The sequence below is a fragment of the Loxodonta africana genome, chromosome 23 (assembly GCF_030014295.1).
Source record: "Loxodonta africana isolate mLoxAfr1 chromosome 23, mLoxAfr1.hap2, whole genome shotgun sequence".
In the NCBI taxonomy this organism is placed as follows: domain Eukaryota; kingdom Metazoa; phylum Chordata; class Mammalia; order Proboscidea; family Elephantidae; genus Loxodonta; species Loxodonta africana.
In genome coordinates, this window is record NC_087364.1 from 5416205 (window position 1) to 5437823 (window position 21619).

At 38.9% G+C, this 21619-nt stretch overlaps 1 protein-coding gene across 1 annotated transcript in view; it reads right to left on the reverse strand.

The window, feature by feature from the left end:
* The window catches only part of MYO16 (myosin XVI), a 561325-nt gene that overhangs the window by 442873 nt on the left and 96833 nt on the right, over positions 1–21619 (reverse strand). The window contains exons 4-6 of the mRNA XM_023553192.2: positions 18571–18679; positions 9727–9851; positions 250–375 (exon numbers count right to left, since the gene is read on the reverse strand). Of these exons, the coding sequence (XP_023408960.2) occupies positions 250–375; positions 9727–9851; positions 18571–18679 (360 nt within the window). The remainder of the gene's footprint in view (positions 1–249; positions 376–9726; positions 9852–18570; positions 18680–21619) is intronic.

Genomic DNA, 21619 nt, shown 5'->3' on the forward strand with positions numbered 1-21619 from the left:
GATTATTTCTACAGTGATCTTGACTACAATATGCAGAGTCCTGAGGAATGTATGCTTTTAGGTACCATTCTAAAAGTAAATATTTACTATTCCTTTACCCATAGAAAGAGTTGCTTAGTAAGATGACGCCATTAAAAACTAAAATTCCATGCTGCTTAGTATACACTTTTTAATGAAAAACAGAATTACATCTCAAACGATATGTTGAGTATAAAACGAGTTTTAAAATAACTCAGAAAATCACTTTACCTGGCCATATTTTGCAGCCAAATGGAGTGGGGTCCAATACTGATTATCTGCTATGTTGAGGTCTCCGCCATGTTCCAAGATAAGAGACACCACCTCCTTGTAGCCACTTGCACATGCCATATGCAGCTGTGGTAGGAGAGACCTTGTTATTTTCCTTGCAAATAAACTGTGATGTCAATACACGTTATTCAGTGGTTTAAAGAAAGCTATTTAATAAAATACCAGAATTAAAATTGCAGAAATCATAAAGCAACATAAGTGTAGTCTGATTTCTTTGATATAAGTTGACGTCGTTACCATTCTTTAAAAAAAATCTCAGGGCTCTTTACGTATGTTAAGCCAAAAAAAATCTAAACCCATTGCCATCGAGTTGATTCTGACTCACAGTGACCCTATAAGACAGAGTAGATCTGCCTCATAAGGCTTCCAAAGAGTGGCTGGTGGATTCGAATTGCCGGCCTCTTGGTTAGCAGCTGAGCTCTTAACCACGGTGCAGTATTATTTTCCTTCTAACTCTGATAATATATGCTTTTTCATGTAGTTCCTACCTCCTCAGTGCCCTTTGTGCTGTAGCTTGAATATTTCTAAACACAACATGTATCAATGCCCGAATCCTCCTTACACGTTCTTGACCAAAAGTCAAACATTGACACTGTAGGGGACCCAAAGGCAAAATAAGAACTGTGATAACTGCTATGTTTAGACACAGCTAAAAAGGACAGCAACACCAGGAAGGAATAATTAATCCTGACAGGCTTTAAAATGATTTTGTAGCTATCACTTTCCGGTCCTCCCAGTGTATTTTCTTAATGCAATCTGAAGTTTGGAAACTTTAAAAGAGACTTTAGGATCTGTGATGATGAGATCAGGGGTTAAAGACCTTTTTCAAATTTTCCAGATGGGGGAATCCTTGTTGTCTAAGTTAATATCACTGAACTCAATTTAAATTAGGGTGTTAACTAGGTACATAATTTATTTCATAGACACCATAATTAAGATGAATGAACTATGAGGCAAGGGAGGAAAAAAATAATTTAAAAGTAGCAATGACTTCTCATAGAACTTATAACATGGAATTCGTAGCTCTCGTTCTTTCTGTTTGTATTACCAAGACAAATTTTGAGTAAAATAAAAAGGCTTACTAAATGTATGGATTTTCATAAAATTGAGCAGAAATATTTGTTTTTCTTCCTTTGGGTTTAACTATGCTCTTTCGTCTATAGTGTACATTTAAGTTTATTTCTTCTACTTTCAACTATACGAGAACACCAAATGTATTCATCTCATTTATAGAATAGACGCGAAGACATGTATTCATCTAATTTATAGCATAGACATTAGGCATTAAGTTTGACTTAAAATCTTCCCATAGTTCGTTACATAGAAGACTTATCTCAATAATACTCTAGCAAACAGTCTGAAGAATTATATAACCACAGATATTTTAGAAAAAGTAATGTTAAACACTTGCTCTTCAAGAAAAAGTATTTCATCTGCCTCTAAAATTATTTTTACATTATTTAAGTGATCAGTAAATGACTGGCAGGTTACTACAAGTCATATGCACTGAACACTGAATCTCAGATTTTCATTTTAGGTATAAACTGATCAACAAGTGGCCCATCATTTGGTTAACTGCCTGATGCTGATGATGTCAAGTTCACGGGGCAAACCTTTGTATGAGCAGGTTTGCCTTTTACACAGCAAAAATTGGGTTCCTCCTTTTAGAACTTAGCCCAACTCTCAGCCAGTCACCTCATGAACTGCTAACAAGGAGACTGGAGCAGGGCAGCACTATCTTTGTTGTTATCCTTGTTAGGTGCCGTCTAGTCAGTTCCAACTCAGAGCAACCCCTAAGTACAACTGAATGAAACACTGTCCAGTCCTGAGCCGTCCTCACAATCATTGCTATGTTTGAGCCCATTGTTGCAATCTATACCATTGAGCGTCTTCCTCTTCTTGGATGACCCTCTACTTTACCAAGCGCGATGTCCTTCACCAGGAATTGATCCCTCCTCATAACATGTCCAAAGTATGTGAGACGTAGTCTTGCCATCCTCACTTTGAAGGAGCATTCTGCTTGTACTTCTTCCAAGACAGATTGGTTCGTTCTTTTGGCAGTCCACGGTATATTCAATATTCTTCTCCAATACCACAATTCAAAGGCGTCAATTCTTCTTCGGTCTTTCACATTATGGTGTATTTATCCCTATTTAACTATGCAGATAGAAGCCACTAATTTTTTAAATACTAGGATTATTACGTACCTACTAATATAAAACTTATTTTATTTAAACATATATTGGACATCTTCCATACTGTTAAATATTTTGATCACATAATGGCAAACATTGATTGAGGGCTTACTAATAACACGCTAAGTGATTTACATATATTGCTTCTTTGAATCTGCTTATCCTATCATGGGAAACCCTGGTGGTGTAGTGGTTAAGAGCTACAGCAGCTAACCAAAAAGTCAACAGTTTGAATCCATCAGGTGCTCCTATGAGGCACATCTACTCTGTTCTATAGGATTACTATGAGTCAGAATCAACTCGATGGCAACAGATTTGGCTTTTTTTGGATCCTACAATGTGGGGATTACTATTACCTGAATTTAAAAGATGACAAAATTATGACTCAGAAAGTTTAAGCAATCAGTCTAAGTCATAGCCAGTAAGCAATGGACTCCAGGATGAGCACTGAGGGCTGTGAGAGTCTTCACCAAGGTCTTTTCCTTTCTCTAAACTTTTAGGGAAGCATGGCGACCATTTCCTATTTGTTAGGCATTCATGTAGATTGCAATATTTTTGCTATTATAAATAATGTTTTGTTGTTAATCCTCATATGTATCTCCCTGATTATTTCCTTCTGGCGCATTTCTAGAAATGGAATTACCAACTCTGAAATAGTAACAAATTTCAAACCAAACCAAGTGCCGTCAAGTCGATTCCGACTCATAGCGACCCTATAGGACAGAGTAGAACTCCCCCACAGAGTTTCCAAGGAGCACCTGGAGGATTTGAACTGCCGAACCTTTGGTTAGCAGCTGTAGCACTTAACCACTACACCAACAGGGTTTCCAATAACAAATTTACATGTTGTTAATACAACTTGTACATGTTGTGTATGAGAGAACCTGTATTTGTAGACCCTTAGCACTTCTCATCCTCATTATTAATTATTCCTAAAATTATTATTTTAGAAATGAATTTGCATTTACTGAATTCAAAAAAACGGGTCTCTTTTCATGTATTTATAGGTTTGTATTTTTTTTTATTTTCTGAATTGATTTATTATTTAATTTTTTGTGAAATGGTCATCTTTTATCAATTTCTATAAATTCCGCATATTTGAAAAACCTGTTGCAAATACTAGTCCTGGTATAACCTACTGTTTAATTCTCTCATATTTTGATGCATGAGTTTTAATTTTAATTTCTCTTGCAGTTTATGTTATTAATATTTTCCCTTCTGTTTTCTCCTTCTATTTTTATATTGGAGGAGTCTTTGCCACCTAAAAGTCTCTTTTACATAATGTGAAAAAAAAATGTGTTAATTGCTGTCACTTACTTGCTCTTGTATTCGGGCATTTGATTTTTAAAAAATCTTTGTGTAGAATTTAAAATATATTCTTCATTGATTCTTTATTTTTTATGCTTTTGGACCCCTGCCACTCTAAAGCTGAAAGATCACTGTGAGAGGAAAATGTCCTAATTTGAGGAAAAATCAATAGGATCCATATTTGTAACAAAATGTTAAAATAGAATTTTTCCCGTCTCAGTTTTAAATGAGTTATGAAGATAATATATATCACATCCCAAAGTGAGACCACAGATAGAAATTTCAAAATAAGCTTAAAAAAACTGCTTAGATGACTTTCAAAACCTGCCTCTAGACTGAGGGCAGAAGAGGTCAGAATTTGGAGAGAAAGTGAGAATAAAAACGTTATACAATTTTTACAGAGAACAGTCAACGTCCTAAGAGTCCATTTCCCACTCCCCAGGGTGTGTTCCTCAATTCGAGTCAAGAGAGACAGGCTTTACCCACCACCTCTTTTGTGGTTGCTGTTTTTAGGTGCTGTCGAGTTAATTTTGGCTCCTAGTGACCCCCATGTGACAGAGCAAAACTACCCCATAGGATTTTCTATTTTCTTTAATCTTTATGGAATCAGATCGCCAGATCTTTCTCCCACAGAGCCGCTGGGTGGGTCCAAATCGCCAGCCTCTCAGTTAGCAGCTGAACGCTGAGCAGTTGCACCACCAGGGCTCCTTCGGTACCACACAAAACTAGGTGTTCTGACTCCAGAGTTCAAGCTACTAATCAATTCACTCCGCTGCCTCGGCAGCAAAACCTTGAAGGGTGGGTAGGATGAAGCAGCCAAGAACTTGCCTATTTAATAAGAACTTGGGTGCTTATAAAGAAGGCCGCGTGTGAAGAAGCATCTCCTCAATCCCTGACGATCTTTAAGGAGATGGTACATTTTAAAGCATCATTCTGACAACGGGCCCATGGTCTTCACTGGTCAAAAGGGTCTATGGCACAAAAAGTTCAAAAACCTCTAATGCAATGCAAGTTTGAAGTTTTCATTATTGTTGCTGTTGTTAGGTGCCACAGAGTCAGTGCCAGCTCATAGCAACCCTATGTACAATAGAACAAAATACTGTCTGGTCCTGAGCCATCCTCACAATCACTGTTAGGCTTGAGTCCATTGTTGCAGCCACCATGTCAGTCCAGCTCATTGAGGGTCTTCCTCTTTTCCGTTGACCCTTTATCAAGCATGATATCCTTCTCCAGGGATTGATCCCTCCTGATAACATGTCCAAAGTATGTGAGATGTAGTCTCCCCATCCTTGCTTCTAAGGAGCACTCTGGCTGTACTTCTTCCAAGACAGATTTGTTTGTTCTTTTGGCAGTCCAGGGTATACTCAATACTCTTCACCAACACCGTAATTCAAAGGCATCAATTCTTCTTCATTCTTACTTATTCATTGCCTGGCTTTCACATGTGTCTGTCAGTTTGTCATACTGTTGGGGCTTGCATGTTGCTGAGATGCTGGAAGCTATGCTACCGGTATTCAAATACCAGCAGGGCTACCCATGGCGGACAGGTTTCAGCTGAGCTTCCAGACTGAGACAGACTAGGAAGAAGGGCCTGGTGGTCCGCTTCTGAAATGAATTAGCCAGTGGAACGCTGTCTTTCATTATAAGGAACTGGACATTCTAATCTCTAAACTGAGACTACCTTTTCTGATATAAAGTGAGCATTAAAAAAATTGTATTTCCTAACAGTGCTGAGAAAACTGATAGCGCTGATTCAGTCTTCATCCAAAACTAAGGGATCAACTAGCCCTACTGAAATTAAAAAGGGAGGTGAAAATAAAAATGCTTTATATTTGCCCCTCATGAATAACTCTGTTCCAATAAACCAAGTACTTATCTCAAAACCAGATGTGATGTATCACATGCTGTGATAAGTTAGCAAAGAACCAGAGGCTTCCGAATATATATTTATTCGAAATAAAGAATTTTACAGTATTATTTTCCAATTACAATAACACAGCAGTATTTTCAAAGAATATTTATACACTCAAACTCAGGTACTCATTTTCATATGATCTGCAACATGGCTTTTTAAAAATGTTTATTCTTTTCCAAGACTTTTTTATTTTCTTTTAAAGCAGAGCATTAGATTCAAATAAAATATCTTACAAAAAAAGCAATGTTTAGTTATTTTATTGCCCATTCTAAAAAAAGGAGGAAGGAAAAAACATAAAAATCACTGTCCAAGAAGTTTATTCCAATTTAGCCTTTTGTTGATTGCTTCATCTCATCTGCACACACAATTTAACATTGTGAGAAATTATACCTAATTTTAAATCACAACTGGCATTCCAACTGAAGATACAGAAATCACCCTGTGGACAGAAGTGTCTTTTTTTATCGTTATCTCCAACAATAGACAGGAAGGCACAGTGCATTATGCACCTGACAGAAAGGAAAATGCCAGGGAAGGACAGCAGTTCGCATAAATAGACTAACTGATTTAGAAATAAGAATCAGACTAAACTGCTGCTGGCTAAATGCTGCCATCTTCCAGTGGCAATTTCTTAGCCTTCAGTTCACGGTTACTTCCCACAACTGTTAGTTATTACAAATAATTATTTGCAACATTAATGCTCCCTGTTCAATAAAAAAATGGTCACAAAGAATAACAAAATTGAACCTGGCTGAAAATGACAGCAATTTATCGCTCCATATTGATTCTTTCAGTAGCATCTCCAGTGAAACATGTACGCTGTTTTTACTTCGCGGAGATTTAAACAAACAAAAATGTTATAATATCTTCTACCAAACAAACACAGGTCGCATTGTGTTCAAGATGTCCTAGACATTTGTGCACTGCATGCATTAAATGCATTATTGATAGGTCACTCCATCTGGCTTTTAACCCTATCACCCCACCGAAACGGTTCTTGACCAGAAAACCAACGCCCTCCACCCACATACTAAATCAAAAATCCAGTGCTCAGCTGCCGTCTCACTTGACCTGTCAGTAATATTTAATAGTTGACCATCCTCTTCCCTTTCTTACCCTCTCCTCACTTGGCTTCTAGGACACCAGCCTCCTGGTGTTTTCCCCATCTCAGTGGTTGCTCCTTCTCAGCTCCCTTCTGGTTCCTCTTCTTTCTAATTTCCATGGCTCAGTCCTAAATCCTCTTCCCTTCTGTATCAATCTGTTGATTTCGTCCAGTGTCACAGTTTAAATATCATGCATATGCCCACGTTCCCAACACTGCTTCTCCTGAATTCCAGACTTCAATACTCAACCTCCAAATTGACATCTCCATGGAGATTTCTAAGAGGCGCTACAAACTTAACATTTCCAAAATCCATCCCGATCTTCCCTGCACCAAGCCTCTTTTTCCCTCAGCCTTTTTCTCTATCTCATCTGATGTCAACTTCATCACAGCAGTTGTTGAGGCTCAAAACAATTAGTCACTCTGAAGCCTTCTGCTCTTACACTATATGTTTGTTAGGGAATCCCACTGGCTCCACCTTTATTATAGCCTGTATTTGACAACTACTCACAACTTCAACTCTACCACCAATGTCTGAACAACATTGATGCTGGCCTGGATTATTGGAAAAGCCTCCTAACTGATCTTCTAGCTTCACACTTTGCCTGTTCACAGTCTGTTCTTAATGCAGCAGCCAGACTGAGTGATTCTTTTAAAACTGAAGTAGAGTCATGTTCCTCCTTTCTTCAGAATTGCCCAATGTCTTCCCACCTCAGCCAGAGTAACAGCCAGATTCTGCTTATAGGCGCGAGTATGTCCTGTTACCTCTCTCGCTGTGTCTACTCAGCTTTAGCCATGCTGACCCCTCCATTCCACTACAGCCATGCTGACCTCTCCGTCCCACTACAGCCATGCTGACCTCTCCATCCCACTACAGCCATGTTGACCTCTCAGTTCCACTACAGCCATGCTGACCTCTCCATCCCACTACAGCCATGCTGACCTCTCAGTTCCACTACAGCCATGCTGACCTCTCCATCCCACTACAGCCATGCTGACCTCTCCATCCCACTACAGCCATGCTGACCTCTCAGTTCCACTACAGCCATGCTGACCTCTCCATCCTACTACAGCCATGCTGACCTCTCAATTCCACTACAGCCATGCTGACCTCTCAATTCCACTACCGCCATGCTGACCTCTCAATTCCACTACAGCCATGCTGACCTCTCAATTCCACTACCGCCATGCTGACCTCTCAATCCTGCTGCACATGTTGCCTATTCGGGGCCTTTGCACTTACCACTGCTCTGTTTGGAAGGCTCTTCCTGCAGACATCTGCACGGTTAGTACTCTCACTTCTTTCAGGTCGTTACTCAAAAATCGCCATCCCAATGAGATCTTATCTGCCCACCCTATTCAAAATGTCAACAATCCCCCAACATTTCCCTGTCGTCTTTTACCCTCTTTCTTTGCGTTTATCATTGCTAATACAATATATGGAGCCATGGTGGCTCAGTGGGTAAGAGCTCAGCTACTAACCAAAAGTTCGGCAGTTCAAATCTACCAGCTGCTCCTTGGAGACCTTGTGGGGCAATTCTACTCTGGCCTATACAGTCACTATGAGTTGGAATCAACTCGATGGCAACAGGTTTAATATACTACGTATTTAGGTTATTTATATTGTATACATTTCCTGTCTTCCCCACTGAAAAGTGTAATTTTGTCCTTTATTACTTTCTTCACAGTAGGTGGCCAACAGATGTAACTTAAATAAAATGACTAGAATATTTTACCATTTCAATATATAATATTTTTCAAGAAACTCTGAACATGTTCTGTTTTCTTAATTTATAGCATAGAGTTCCTGTTTTGATAAGCTTCTAAAATGTACTTTCAAAAGATCAAAATCAATATCCAGGGAAAGAATTCCATCGAGAGGTCTCAAGACATTTGATCTGCATTTAATAAACTTTTAAATACATCAGGCCTCATTTAACTTTCTAACAACAAACCATTATTCATGCAGTTAAGTCACTTTCTTACTTTTCTGTCTTCAACTTCCCAGAATGTTTTTCCATAGCAGAAAGCGTATTACTGGTTCCCACCAATTCTATGCATTGCACACTTCAGAGCTCCATACCTTCATCCCTTTTCCTACCTAGTTTACTTTCTCTCAAAAATCCCCCCAACTCTTGGGCCTTAATACATTTCTTTCTGCCATAATTTATTTCAACCCAAGCATGCCCACTCCGGGTAAAATTTATGGGTCAGGTGAACAGGACAAAATATTCATATTTTAAGGATTAAACATTGTACTTATATTGAAATTACACAAACTTATTCATTCTGGGACCCTGATGCACAGTGGTTAAAAGCAAAAGGTTAGCAGTTGAAATCCACCAGCTGCTCCTTGGAAACCCTATGGGGAAGTTCTACTCTGTCCTATAGGGTTGCTATGAGTTGGAATCGACTCGATGGCAACGGGGTTTTTTGTTTGTTTTGTTTGTTTATTCAATTTTTTTAATTTACTGCAACTGTGTCTGATACCAATAAAATTTAGACATTCACTCAGTAGAGTAATCCACAGCTTTTTTTACCTTAAAATTAAAAGCATTCTCCTACTACTCCATTTCAAAAGTCACACTGACAAGGCAGTGTATAGAAAATTATCCTTATTTTGTAGTTTAAAAAAAAAAAACACACAGAAAGAAGACTTGAAGAAACTACATCAATACATAAATGTTGGCTTTCTCTGGGTGTTGGCACATAAGTGACTTGTATTTCCCTTCTTGCATGTTTATGTGTTTTCTAGAATTTCTACAATGAGTAGGTGTTATTGTTAGGATCAGAAAAATGAAAAAAAAATACTTAAAAGCTCATGGTAAATTCTGTATTTTAGTAATCAACTTAAATGTTCTATTTAGACAATATTTGAGTCAAATCTACGAACTTACCAGTGTTACTCCTTCATCATTTTTCTCATTAACATTTCCTCCAGACGATAAGAAGTGTTTGACATCTGTTAACATGCTCATGGGTCTCTGAAGCTTCATCTGGCGCAGTGAGGTCAGGTCCACTCCTAGGGGGAGAGAGAGCCTTTCAAGCAGAACTGTAGAGATGCTTTCAGCTGCTGGGGATCAAAAACGTATGCAGTTTTTTATGCATTCTTTTAACATATTCCTGTTTTATGGCCTCGCTCTTCAACTATGGGGCCCTGGTGGCGTAGTGGTTAAGAGCTATGGCTGCTAACCAAAAGGTCGGCAGTTCAAATCCACCAGCCACTCTTTGGAAACCCAAGGGGCAGTTCTTCTCTGTCCGGTAGGGTCACTATGAGTCAGAATCAACTCAATGGCAACGGGTTTAGTTTTTTTGACTCTTCAACTATTACTGCGAATGCTCACTCAAAACATCTGTAATTCTGTTTGAATGTGTTTTATTTCCGACTAGAGTTTAGTCTTTAAAGGAAGTACGTATCTTCTCTTGTTCTATCCCAAAGACTCTATATACATGGGCTTTATACATGGCAGGCTCTCAATGAATATTGAGAACACACACTACCCAAGGTATTTTAAAGCAAGTTATAAAGTTATAATATCTGTTCTCTACCATTCTCTGGCCAAAAGCATTGCTTCTAAATGAAGTGTGGAAACCTGGTGGCACAGTGGCCAAAAGGTCAGCAGTTCGAATCAACCAGCCGCTCCTTGCAAACCCTATGGGGCAGTTCTACTCTGTCTTATAGGGTCACTACCCACTGCCCATGAGTCAGAATTAACTCGACGGCAATGGTTTTTTTTTTTTTTTTTGGTTTTTTAAATGAACTGTAGTATCCTAGAATAGAAAAAGGACATTATTAGAAGGAAATTCTAATAAAGTCTGTAGTTAATTTTACTAAATGGTATTGTAGCAATGTTTCTTAGTTATTATAAATATACCATGGTGATGTGAACTGTTAAGATGAGACGAAGTTTAGTGAAGGCTGTATAGTAACTCTTGGTATTATCTTTGCAACTTTTCCGTGCGTCAGAATTATTTCAAAATAAAACACATTCCTTAAAAAGGGTGTTTCAATTCAACATTATTAATGTTAATAGAAATAAGTAAACTAAGTGAGTAAAAAAATCCACAGTCTGAATTGACAGAAGTGGGTGTATAGAGGGCTCAAGTCTGCTCACCTCCTGTTTGTACCTCCATTCAGCACTGAAGTCAGCCTGAACTTATATGAGAGGATAACCTCCATGGTGGCTGACATCTCTTTACGCATCTCCCATGTTAGCTTTGGTTCCTTGACATAACAGATGTTTACTCCTAAATCTATTTTCTTCCAAGTGAAAATAATAATAATGATGATAAGGATAACGTTTCCATCTAAGCAAGTGTTGGGAACTCTGGTGGTTATAGTGGTTAAAAGCTATGGCTGCTAACCAAAAGGTGAGCAGTTCGAATCCACCAGGTGCTCCTTTTGGAACCCTATGGGGCAGTTCTACTCTGACCTATATGGTCGCTATGAGTCAGAATCGACTCAACAGCAATGGGATTTTTTTTTTTTTTTTTTTGTAAACAAGTGTTTGCTATGAACCAGCCACTCTGTGGAGCACTCTCTCTCTTATCTGATTTGGTCCTTCCACAAAGCATGGAACGGTGGGCTCAAGCACACACGTGGAGCGATTCTCTTGTCTGTGACACGTCTGTGTTTTACCTCCCCAGATGCTTACCTTGGAGCTGTTATTTACCCTGTTTGGCTCCAATTTCCTCAATTGCTCAGATAATAATACCTGCCCTAAAGGGGTGAGACTATAGCAAACATTTATTCAGATCAGTCTATACTGCAGACACACAGTAGGGGTGTCGCATAGATGGCGTCATTTTTTTCCTCCCTTACAAAGCAGCACACCAAGTCTGCCATGCTCCATAGCTTATCCTCTGAACTTGTAACAGCAACAGAGCAGAGTAGCATTTATCATTGCTATAAAAATAAATAAATAAATATTAAAAAATACAATATAGGTGGGTAATACAATATATGGAGCCATGGTGGGGTTTTAACGCTGTGCCTACTGCTTACTATTTGTGCTAATCTCAGCAAGTAATTTATCCTGTGCCTCAGTGTCTTCATTTGCAAAATGGACGTAATAGTTCTTGCTTCCTGGGTGGTTAAGAGAATGAGTTAAAATACCTAATGCATATAAAACAGTATTTAACTTGGGGTAAGCACCCAACAAAAGTGAGATGTCGTTATTAATCAGCCTTCTGGCACTTGGATTATACATCATTGATTTAGATGTATTTTTCTTGGAAATATTGAGACAGTGGGTAACCAAAAAGAATAAAGGAAAATGCAACATTCAGATAATGTAGCTTATTTCAAATACCCCGTTCAAAGCTAACCAATTACAGAAGAAGCATGAAATAGGAGCATCCTTAGCCATAGCTCAGAGAAGTCCCTGGGTGACACATATGGGGTTGCTGCCATGAGTTGGAATTAACTCCATGGCAACCTGGATTTACCACACTTCATCCTCTGAACCACCACGTGCAATTGCAGAAGAACAAAAAGATTTCCCGAATAGGGTGTCGGAGGTCTGTTACAAGCCCACTGAAACTGTATGCTTATTTTTAGAATTTTGGAAAATATTACTTCTCATACATCAACATTTAATTTTGTAGTGAAAGTGGCAGACAAAGCTGATGGTTACCCTCACCTAAGGTTACACGATTCTGTTACTTTTTAGAATGTTGGGAAAGTAAATTATTCATGGGATACCACTTTTATTTTTTTTACTGAACTCATATGCATCTTTTAGAGACGTATTTAAACAAGAAATTAAGATTGAATAATAACAAAATTGGGCCCAAAGATGAAAGACACTGATATTAAATAAAGATATCATTCATTGCAGACACATTTACAATACACCATGTTAGGGAAAACCAATCTATTTCTGGTCCCTGTTGTGAAGATACCATCGTACATGATTATTTTTAAAAAATTTATTTTGAATCAAAATGTTATGCCAAAAAAAATGTGATTTTTAGATTTTTGTTGTACATGCAGGAAAGAAACACAGTCTTATTTTAGTAATATAGCGCAATAGAAATTCCTTCTTTTCTTGGTCGAACAACTTTGTTACACTGGTCCTGGATAAAGCTAACCGAGATGGCTGTAGCCCACAAAAAGTCATAGACCAGGAGGCAGTTGTTTGAACAGAACAAGGAAATACTGCATGGTTTAAAATTGGAAAAGATGTGTGTCAAGGTTGCATCCTTTCACCATGCTTATTCAATCTGTATGCTGAACAAACAATTCAAGAAGCTGGACAATATGAGGAAGAATGGGGCATCAAGATCGGAGTCAGACTAATTAACAACCTGCATAACGCAGATGATACAACCTTGCTTGCTGAAAGTGGAGAGGACTTGAAGCACTTACTGATGACGATCAAAGCCTTCAGTACGGACTACACCTCAACATAAAGAAAACAAAAACTCTTACAACTGGACCAATAAGCAACATATAATATCATGAGAAAATACTGCAGCTGTCATGGTGGCACAGTGGCTAAGAGTGCAGGCTGCTAACCAAAAAGGTAGGCAGTTCAAATCTATCAGCTGCTCCTTGGAAACCCTATGGAGCAGTTCTACGCTGTCCTATCGGGGTGCTATGAGTCAGAATCGACTTGTCGGCAATGGGTCTTACAGTTGAATTTTCTAAAGCTCAAAGGAATAGCAGCTAGGCCAAAAGTTTGTCTCTAAGGTAAGCTTTCCGAAAGATGCAACGCTTTAAGGAAACAAAAGTACTGAACAGGCAAATAAATAATGGTGGTTTTAGCAAACAGTGGAGCCCTGGTGGTGCAGTGGTTAAGAGCTCAGCTGCTAACAAAAAGGTCAGCAGTTTGAATCCACCAGCTGCTCCTTGCAAACCCTAGGGTCATTTCTACTTGGTCCTATAGGGTTGTTATGAGTCAGAATTGACTCAACGGCAAAGGGTTTGCTAGCAAAGAGAAATCAGCACATTGAAGTATGAAGGGTATTGTTGCCCTCCATCCAATCCCTTCCCCCAACCCTGACAACAGGCATAGCTTGAGACTGTCTCAGTTAAACTAGGGTGCACTGTTACTCTAGCCACGGGTGATTCTGAAGAAGTTGGTTCTGAGATAGCACTTTGAGCAGAAGCAAGATACAGTGACATTTGTGGAATGATTAATCTGGGAGTAATCTGAAGAATGGATGGGGAGGACTAAGACTGGAGGTAAGGAGGGCAGTTTAGGATGCTGCCGCAATAATCCAAACAGAAAAAGGCCAGCATTTTAACTAAGGCATTAGCAGCATGGTTGGTGAGAAAGGTGCGCGTGTGAGAGAAATGTCAAGGAAGTAGAATCTGTGAGATTTGGTGACAATTAGTTGTGAGGGATTTAGGAGAAAGAAGAAAAGTGATTTTCAGGTACCTGGATTCCCGAATGTCGTAGCAGAATATATGGAATACTGATTGAGTATAAAAGGATAATAAAAATACCATATCGAATATGCTGTTGTCTGACCCAAGTGAATATCAATCAAATTGCAGGTAGTGGACTGAATGTCCTGAAAGACACCCAAGCTACAGGTATACTCTTCGGAACAAGCAGATAGTAACTGAATTCAAGGAAGAAGGTGAGATAATCCAGGAATGGTGTGTAGAATAATCAAAGAAGATAATCAGAGACAAATCCTTGGAAATTACCAACATTTAGAGTGTTGGGACTCATACACATAGGGTAGCTATGAGTCAGAATCAACTCGACAGCAATGGGTTTTATAGGCTGCTGGGAGTATAAATAAGTGGAACATCCCAAGGAAATGAAATAGAAGCCCCAAAAGAGGAGAAGAAAGCTATCAAAAGATCATATCAAGAGAGAGAATTTTCAATAGAACAGTGTGATCAAGGTAATCAGAGAGATAAGGAAATAAATTAGAACAGAAAGGTGATCAAAGGACAGAAAGCTAAGGAAGGTAACTGTAGGGGCAGTTCAGAGGATCGTGAGGGGCAAAGATGTAGTTTGGTGGGTCAAGTAGTTTGGTGGGATAATAAATATGGGGATGGCACAGGACCAGGCAGTGTTTCGTTCTGTTGTACACAGGGTCATTATATTGGCAGCAACTTGATGGCACCTAGCAACACCACCACCACTATCTCTAAAAGAAGAAAGGCTTACTTCTAGAAATCAGCCAACAAAAACCCAATGGATCACAACAGTCAGCTCTGCAACCCATCAAGGGGATAGCACAGGGGAAGCATTTTGTTCCGTCGTGCATGGGGTGCCATGAGTCAGGGGCAACTTGATGGCATCTAAGTATAACTACAACTTTTTCTAAAAGGAAGGACAAAGTACAGTAGGTGATGATACATGTGGACCCACATGCTCTTTTTTTTTTTTTTTAATTTAGTTTTTTTTTTGTTTTGTTTTCAGGGGCTTGGGTATTTCTTTTTTTCATGCTAAGTACTGGTCCTGGGCCACTTTGAGCCCTCACAGAAGTGCTTTCTTTTCTTGCTAGTTCATTTTATAATCAATTGCTTTCCTTGAATGCTAGCTGGTTAGCCTTGCACCAGAGATCTAATATTGAATGTTCAATCAGCCATTCCTGGCTGTCTCATTTAATAGGCTGGGAAGCTCAGGCAGTGAGCAAGGTTAATTGCTGTGCTCAAGTTTACACTGTAAGTTGGCGGTGACAGTACAATTAGAACCTGTGACCAGCACTTTTCCATGCAATCAACTTGTTCCCGACCTTGCCTGCCTCCTGCCACATGCATCCTGATGTGAGAAAGCGATAAGTATTCTGATTCGAAACTGTACAACTCCTACTGAAAATTCAAGGACTGCAAACTCATAGTTACGATAATGGAGTGCTGAAATACCAAGAGCCCAATAATAATAGAAATCTCATCCTGGAATATTAGAAATTTCTAATGACATCAGTGCATAGTGTCACAGCAGATAACTGTAAAGGGTATCAACAAGAGCGACAGAGAATAAGTCAAATTAGACACTATTTACTAGGAACTATGACAGATGATACAGGTAAGTAGGAAGGGGACCGACAGAAACAGAACCAGACTGGGAATGAGGTGAAGGAAGAAGCAGATGGATGGGAAAGCAGAGGCCAGGCCAACAGTGGTGACAAATGGAAAACAAAATTAAAAATTTAAGAGATACTAAATTGAATTTGTTCCAGCAAATGTGTATGTTGCAAACCGATCATGACAGCCATCCTGGTGACAGATTTTCTCCTCAACCTTCAGCCAGATACTTTCTCTTGTTTTTGTTTTTTCCTTAATTTTTTTAATCACCCTTCCAAATGAACGCAACTGTTTTTTTGTTATTTATATAAGATATACTGAATTTAGGAGCCCTGGTGGCACAGTAGTTAAGAGCTTGGCTGCTAACCAAAAGGCTGGCAGTTCGAATCTACCATACACTCCTTGGAAACGCTATCGGGCTGTTCTACTCTATCCTATAGGGTTGCTATGAGTGAGAATCAGCAAAATGGCAATGAATTCGGTTTTGGTATACTGGTTTTGCTAATACTACAATTTCTTATCAAATAAAATTATTTATTGAGTTGGAACGGTTTAAAAATAATGTTAATTTCATTGCAAAAAAAAAAATTACGAACCAATTGCTGCCAAGTCAAATCTGACTCACAGCAACCCCATGTGTTCCAGAGCAGAACTGTGCTCTACAGGATTTTTAGTGGCTTTTTTTTTGGAAGTAGATCACCAGGCCTCTCTTAGAAGGTGACGCTGGGTAGACTCGAACTGCCATCCTTTTGGTTAGCAGTTGAGCACTTAACCATCTGAGCCACCCAGGGACTAATAGCCTTTAATTTTTTAAAAAATATACTTATTACTGCAGTTTTTAGAAATTCAAATAATACGAAAAGCAGAAACGTTAACCATATAGAACTAACCCCCCCCCCCCCAAAAAAAACAAACCTGTTGCCATCAAGTCAATTTCAACTCATAGCTGCCCTACAGAAGTAGAACTGACTAGAACAGCATAGAACTGCCCCAAAGTGTTTCCAAGGAGTGACTGGTGGATTCGAACTGCAGACCTTTTGGTTAACAGTTAAGCACTTAACTAAGGCACCACCAGGGCTCCCATACAGAATTGGCATAACTAAATACAATATGGCCAAGTTCTCCCTGCAAATTCAGAATTGTACACTACCTGTGAAGCTTTGCAAAGGTCCAAATAATAAACATCCCAACAGTGACATCTGCATAGCTTCATTCCCTTTGAAGTAATGTGATCTCTCACCAACAGGTCACAGTTAACAAGACTTGAAGAAAGTCTTGTCACCTCTTATGTAGGAGGGGATATCAGAAAATGAGGGGGATGTTGAGTAGACGATTGAATACACCACCCAGACTGCACCCAACACCACCCAGTCTGCATCTAATGCCTGCTTCTATCCCCAAGGACCTGACTAAATGACCTTCAGTAGCACAACCAGCCCTACAGCTTTCTCATTATCCTAATGAAGATAACGATACTTACCTTGCTCTCAGAATTAGTGAGACTATTTTTTTAAGAACACGGCTGCTAAGTACTAATTATTATTCTAAGCCACTCTCAGAATAAATCTTTTGAAAAAAAAAAAAAAACGATCTGGAGGAGGTGAGGAGCACAAGGGAACAAAGAAGCAGATGGAAGGACTTTTCTTGGAGCCGAAAAGGTAAGAGTCATCAGCACTACATGGCTCTTAAAAAAAAAATTAAACTTTTTCTCTGATGAAGAATCATACTTGAAAGGATTGGAATTTCAGTGTTGTTATTTATACCTAAACCTAAACCTAAAAAAAAAAAGAAGGGCATACTTCTCTAGTTTAATACCATATCTAGCTCAGGAATTCAAACACCACCCGCTTTCCCAATGCTGAACTTGCTCATGAAATTATATGCTGGGTTTCGTGTAATTAAACACTCTTTAGTCAGTGAATGCATTTGGGGGCTCAGTCTCATCTTTACAGACTAGCACCATGATCACAGGGCTTTCTTCTGACGTTTGCGTTTCTAAGGCGTGAGATTTGGTGATGCTGCCGCACAAACTGTCCTTGACTTTAAATCCTGACTTTCAAAGCCTGTTGCCATTGAGTCAATTCCGATTCATAGCACTTATATCGACCCTATGAGTCAGAACTGACTCGATGGCACTGGGTTATAGTGACCCTACAGGACAGAGTAGAGCTGCCCCATAGGTTTTCCGAGGTGGTAGTCTTTACAGAAGCAGGCTGTCATATCTTTCTCTCTCGGAGCTGCTAGTGGGTTTCAACTGGTCACCTTTTGATTAGCAGCTGAGTGCTTAACCCCTGCACCACCAAGGCTCCTAACCCTAACTTGTTTGTGTACACTCATTACTAGAACCATCAGCTCGGAAGAGAACACACTTCATACGACCTTGCTCTCATTAGCTCAAAATTCAATTGTCCTGGTTCACTTCCTTTCCCCTCCCAGTGGAGAAGAGATTATAATTACAACCCCAGTCCCACTAATTATGGACTTTAAATGCTTGTTAAAATGTTCCTTCACTGTTGCCCTCTAGATTTCTGCTGGCTTGCAGGATTGCATTGCATAAACCAGCAATGAACTGCAGAGAAAGCACTGAAAAGTTGAACAGAAAAATGCCTTATTTTACATCATCTTTGGAAACGCCATCAATCTGACAGGATGTAAGAATGCATATAAACCTAAATGTATATTTATACTTCTCCCAGTCTATCTTTCAATCCATTTTTTTCTACAGTTTTTCAAAGCTTCTGCCTACCATTTTCATCCAGATAGGTCAACAGGATACAGCTTGATTCTGTGCCTTCTACGGCATAATCTAACGGGATATTCCCATTGACATCTTGAAGAAGGACATTGGCTCCTGCCTATATGTGGAAAAGGAAAAAAAAAAAAAAACAATTATATACTGTTAAAAAAAAAAAAGAGAAAGCACATTAAAAGTTTCACTTCATTTAGTCTGGAAACAGAGCCACAAAAAGTTTATGTTAGATACAATCTCAGAGAATCACGTAGGGAGCTAGAATTATTTTTTAAGACAAATGTAGTAAATAATTTGGGAAAGACTCTCTCTGAAGGACTACAAATGCTCCACTAACTCTTGCAAGTCTTTTGTCCCAACTATTTCTCCCCACTCATCTTGCTAAACCCAAAATATCTAATCAACGCTAAGCCACACCGTCTCTGTGTTGGCTGCCCGTATATCCTCCTGGCTTCTTTCTAACACAACAAAGGTGTCTTATACCTTCCCAGTTTGGATGGTGAATATATCTCTGAACAAGCTAAACTTTTACTCATGTTGTCCAACCTATACTATAAAATCCTTGATCTCCACAGAAACTCATCTCTGAGCCATTATCATACTACAATATTTTAATAAAGGCTTGGGCCAATGCCTTTTGGTTGTTTTTCTCTTTTCTGAAGCTGTTTTCTAACAAAAATCACAATCTGCAGGCATTAATGGATTAACTATATCAAATATGGCTATTCCATATCTTTTAGCTTCAACAAGCCCTTCACCAGCACAACATCTCTGACCATGCCTCATTACTGCCCTCATTGCCCAGTCTCAGTTTAAACACAAGGATAGATATGCTGTCACTCCTAAAAAGTCCGTCACCGTTGTCCTACATTCTTTAATGAGCCCTATAAAATTTATCAGGCATGCCTAATACTTTTTTTCCAAGGTTCTGGCATGAACATGTACCCACTGTCCAAGGTTTACCATACACCTCCCAATACCACACCACTGAACTCAGCTCAAGCAAATGAAACGTTCTTCCTATTTCTTTTACTGAATGGCGTTCTGTGTTGTAATGTTAACATACAAAAAACAAAACCACTGCAGTGGAGCTGATTCTGACTCATAGCAACCCTTTAGAACAGAGTAGAACTGTTCCATAAGGTTTCTAAGGAGCAGCTTGTGGATCTGAACTGCCAACCTTTTGATTAGCAGCCAAGCCCTTAACCACTGCATCACCAGGCGTCCAATGTGAACACAGTCCATCTAATATTAAAATTCATACCTTTACATAAAATGGTGAGTCATATTCATGCTTATATATATTAAAATTTAAAGTTCTGTCTTTTGTTATTTTAAATATAAAAGTAGCTTTTCTATATATAAGCTAGTCTATACAGACTTGCCAAAGAACCACTCTAAATACGCTGTAAAAAAGAAAACAAAAAAAAGTAAGTTAAAGTGGTAAAATATCCAATATTTTAATATTTGCCCTAAAGATAAGTTGTGTTGCTTACTCACCATGTTGAGTGTAGCATATTACAGATACTCCTTTACTTGAGGAAAGCAAGTCATGCAGTTCAGATTTCCACTTCCGCAGAGAAAGTATATCATTTTAAGACCTTAAAAACTTCTAATTACCTTAATGCCTTTAATTTCGTTTTAGTGATTCAGAGCTTGAAATTACTTTAGCCGTATTCTTAAGCAGACTTTGCTAATGATTTTTACCCTCTTTGGTCTCCAACCACAAGAATAAGATATTGCAAACTCCCCATGTACCAATTGTTAAAGAATCAATTAACAAGAGACAGGACCACAGGGTACCATTACTGATGCCAATGTTAATTATAAAATCTACCCCACCCCACTAATAGGTAGGAGTTAAGTTATTTTCCCCAATTAATAAATGTTTCAAATAGAATCCTATCTATGCCAAACACCTGGGCACGAGGTACCAATAAATATAATTAAGGGTCACATATTATCAGTCACAACACAAATAAACAGGAAAGCACCTTGGAGTGGAGGGGGGCAGTGTACTTGGAAAGAATATCTCTATTCTTCAGGAAGTAATAAGGCACTTTTCAAAGAAAGCCTGGACCTGAAACGTGGTGCCTGAATATTTTAGCTGGGCTCTTTCACTGAAATTTCAACCTATTAAACTCTTACTCTTCTGTGCTGCTAAATTACCAGGCATCATTCCCTATAAGAAAACCCTGGTGGCTTAGTGGTTAAGTGCTATGGCTGCTAACCAAAAAGTCGGCAGTTCAAATCTGCCAGGCACTCCTTGGAAACTCTATGGGGCAGTTCTACTCTGTCTTATAGTGTCAGTACGAGTCAGAATTGACTCGATAGCAATGGGTTTGGGTTTTTTTTTTCTTGTTGTTGTTTCATTAATGCCCTAAGCCCTAAGGATGCGTGTGTGTGAAATATCTTCCTAATTTTACATTCCTACACCTAATCACCAGATGTCAAACTTCTTGTACCGACAGTGGTTATTATCCTTTGTCTCCATGGAAAGACAAAATTCCAAATTAAGAAAAACTTCCAATAGTAAGAACAGCACAACACAAATGTTAGTTGTCTTTGTATAATACAAACTGAAAGACAAATTCGTTTTGCCCCAAGAAAATTAGTCAGTCATATCATGAATGGTTTTTATCAGGGATACGTACTTAATCAATGTTAAAAAAAAAAACAAAAAATCTTGCTGTCCAGTCAATTCTGACTCAGAGATGATATACGTGCAAAATCAAAAGCTCCGATACATCCTGCAGCTGAAGACCGAACAATTCTCCCTGGGAGTCCTCAGTACATTTGCTAATATTCCAAACTAGAAGGCCATCGAACTCCCAATCTGTCCTAAACCATATTCCTAGAAAACCAAAAAACCCACTGCTGTTGAGTCGATTCCGACTCCTAGCGACCCTATAGGACAGAGTAGAACTGCCCCGTAGAGTTTCCAAGGAGCTCCTGGCGGATTTGAACTGCCGACCTCTTGGTTAGCAGCTGTAGCACTTAACTACTACGCCACCAGGGTTTCCGTGGTTAATATAATTAGCAGTTA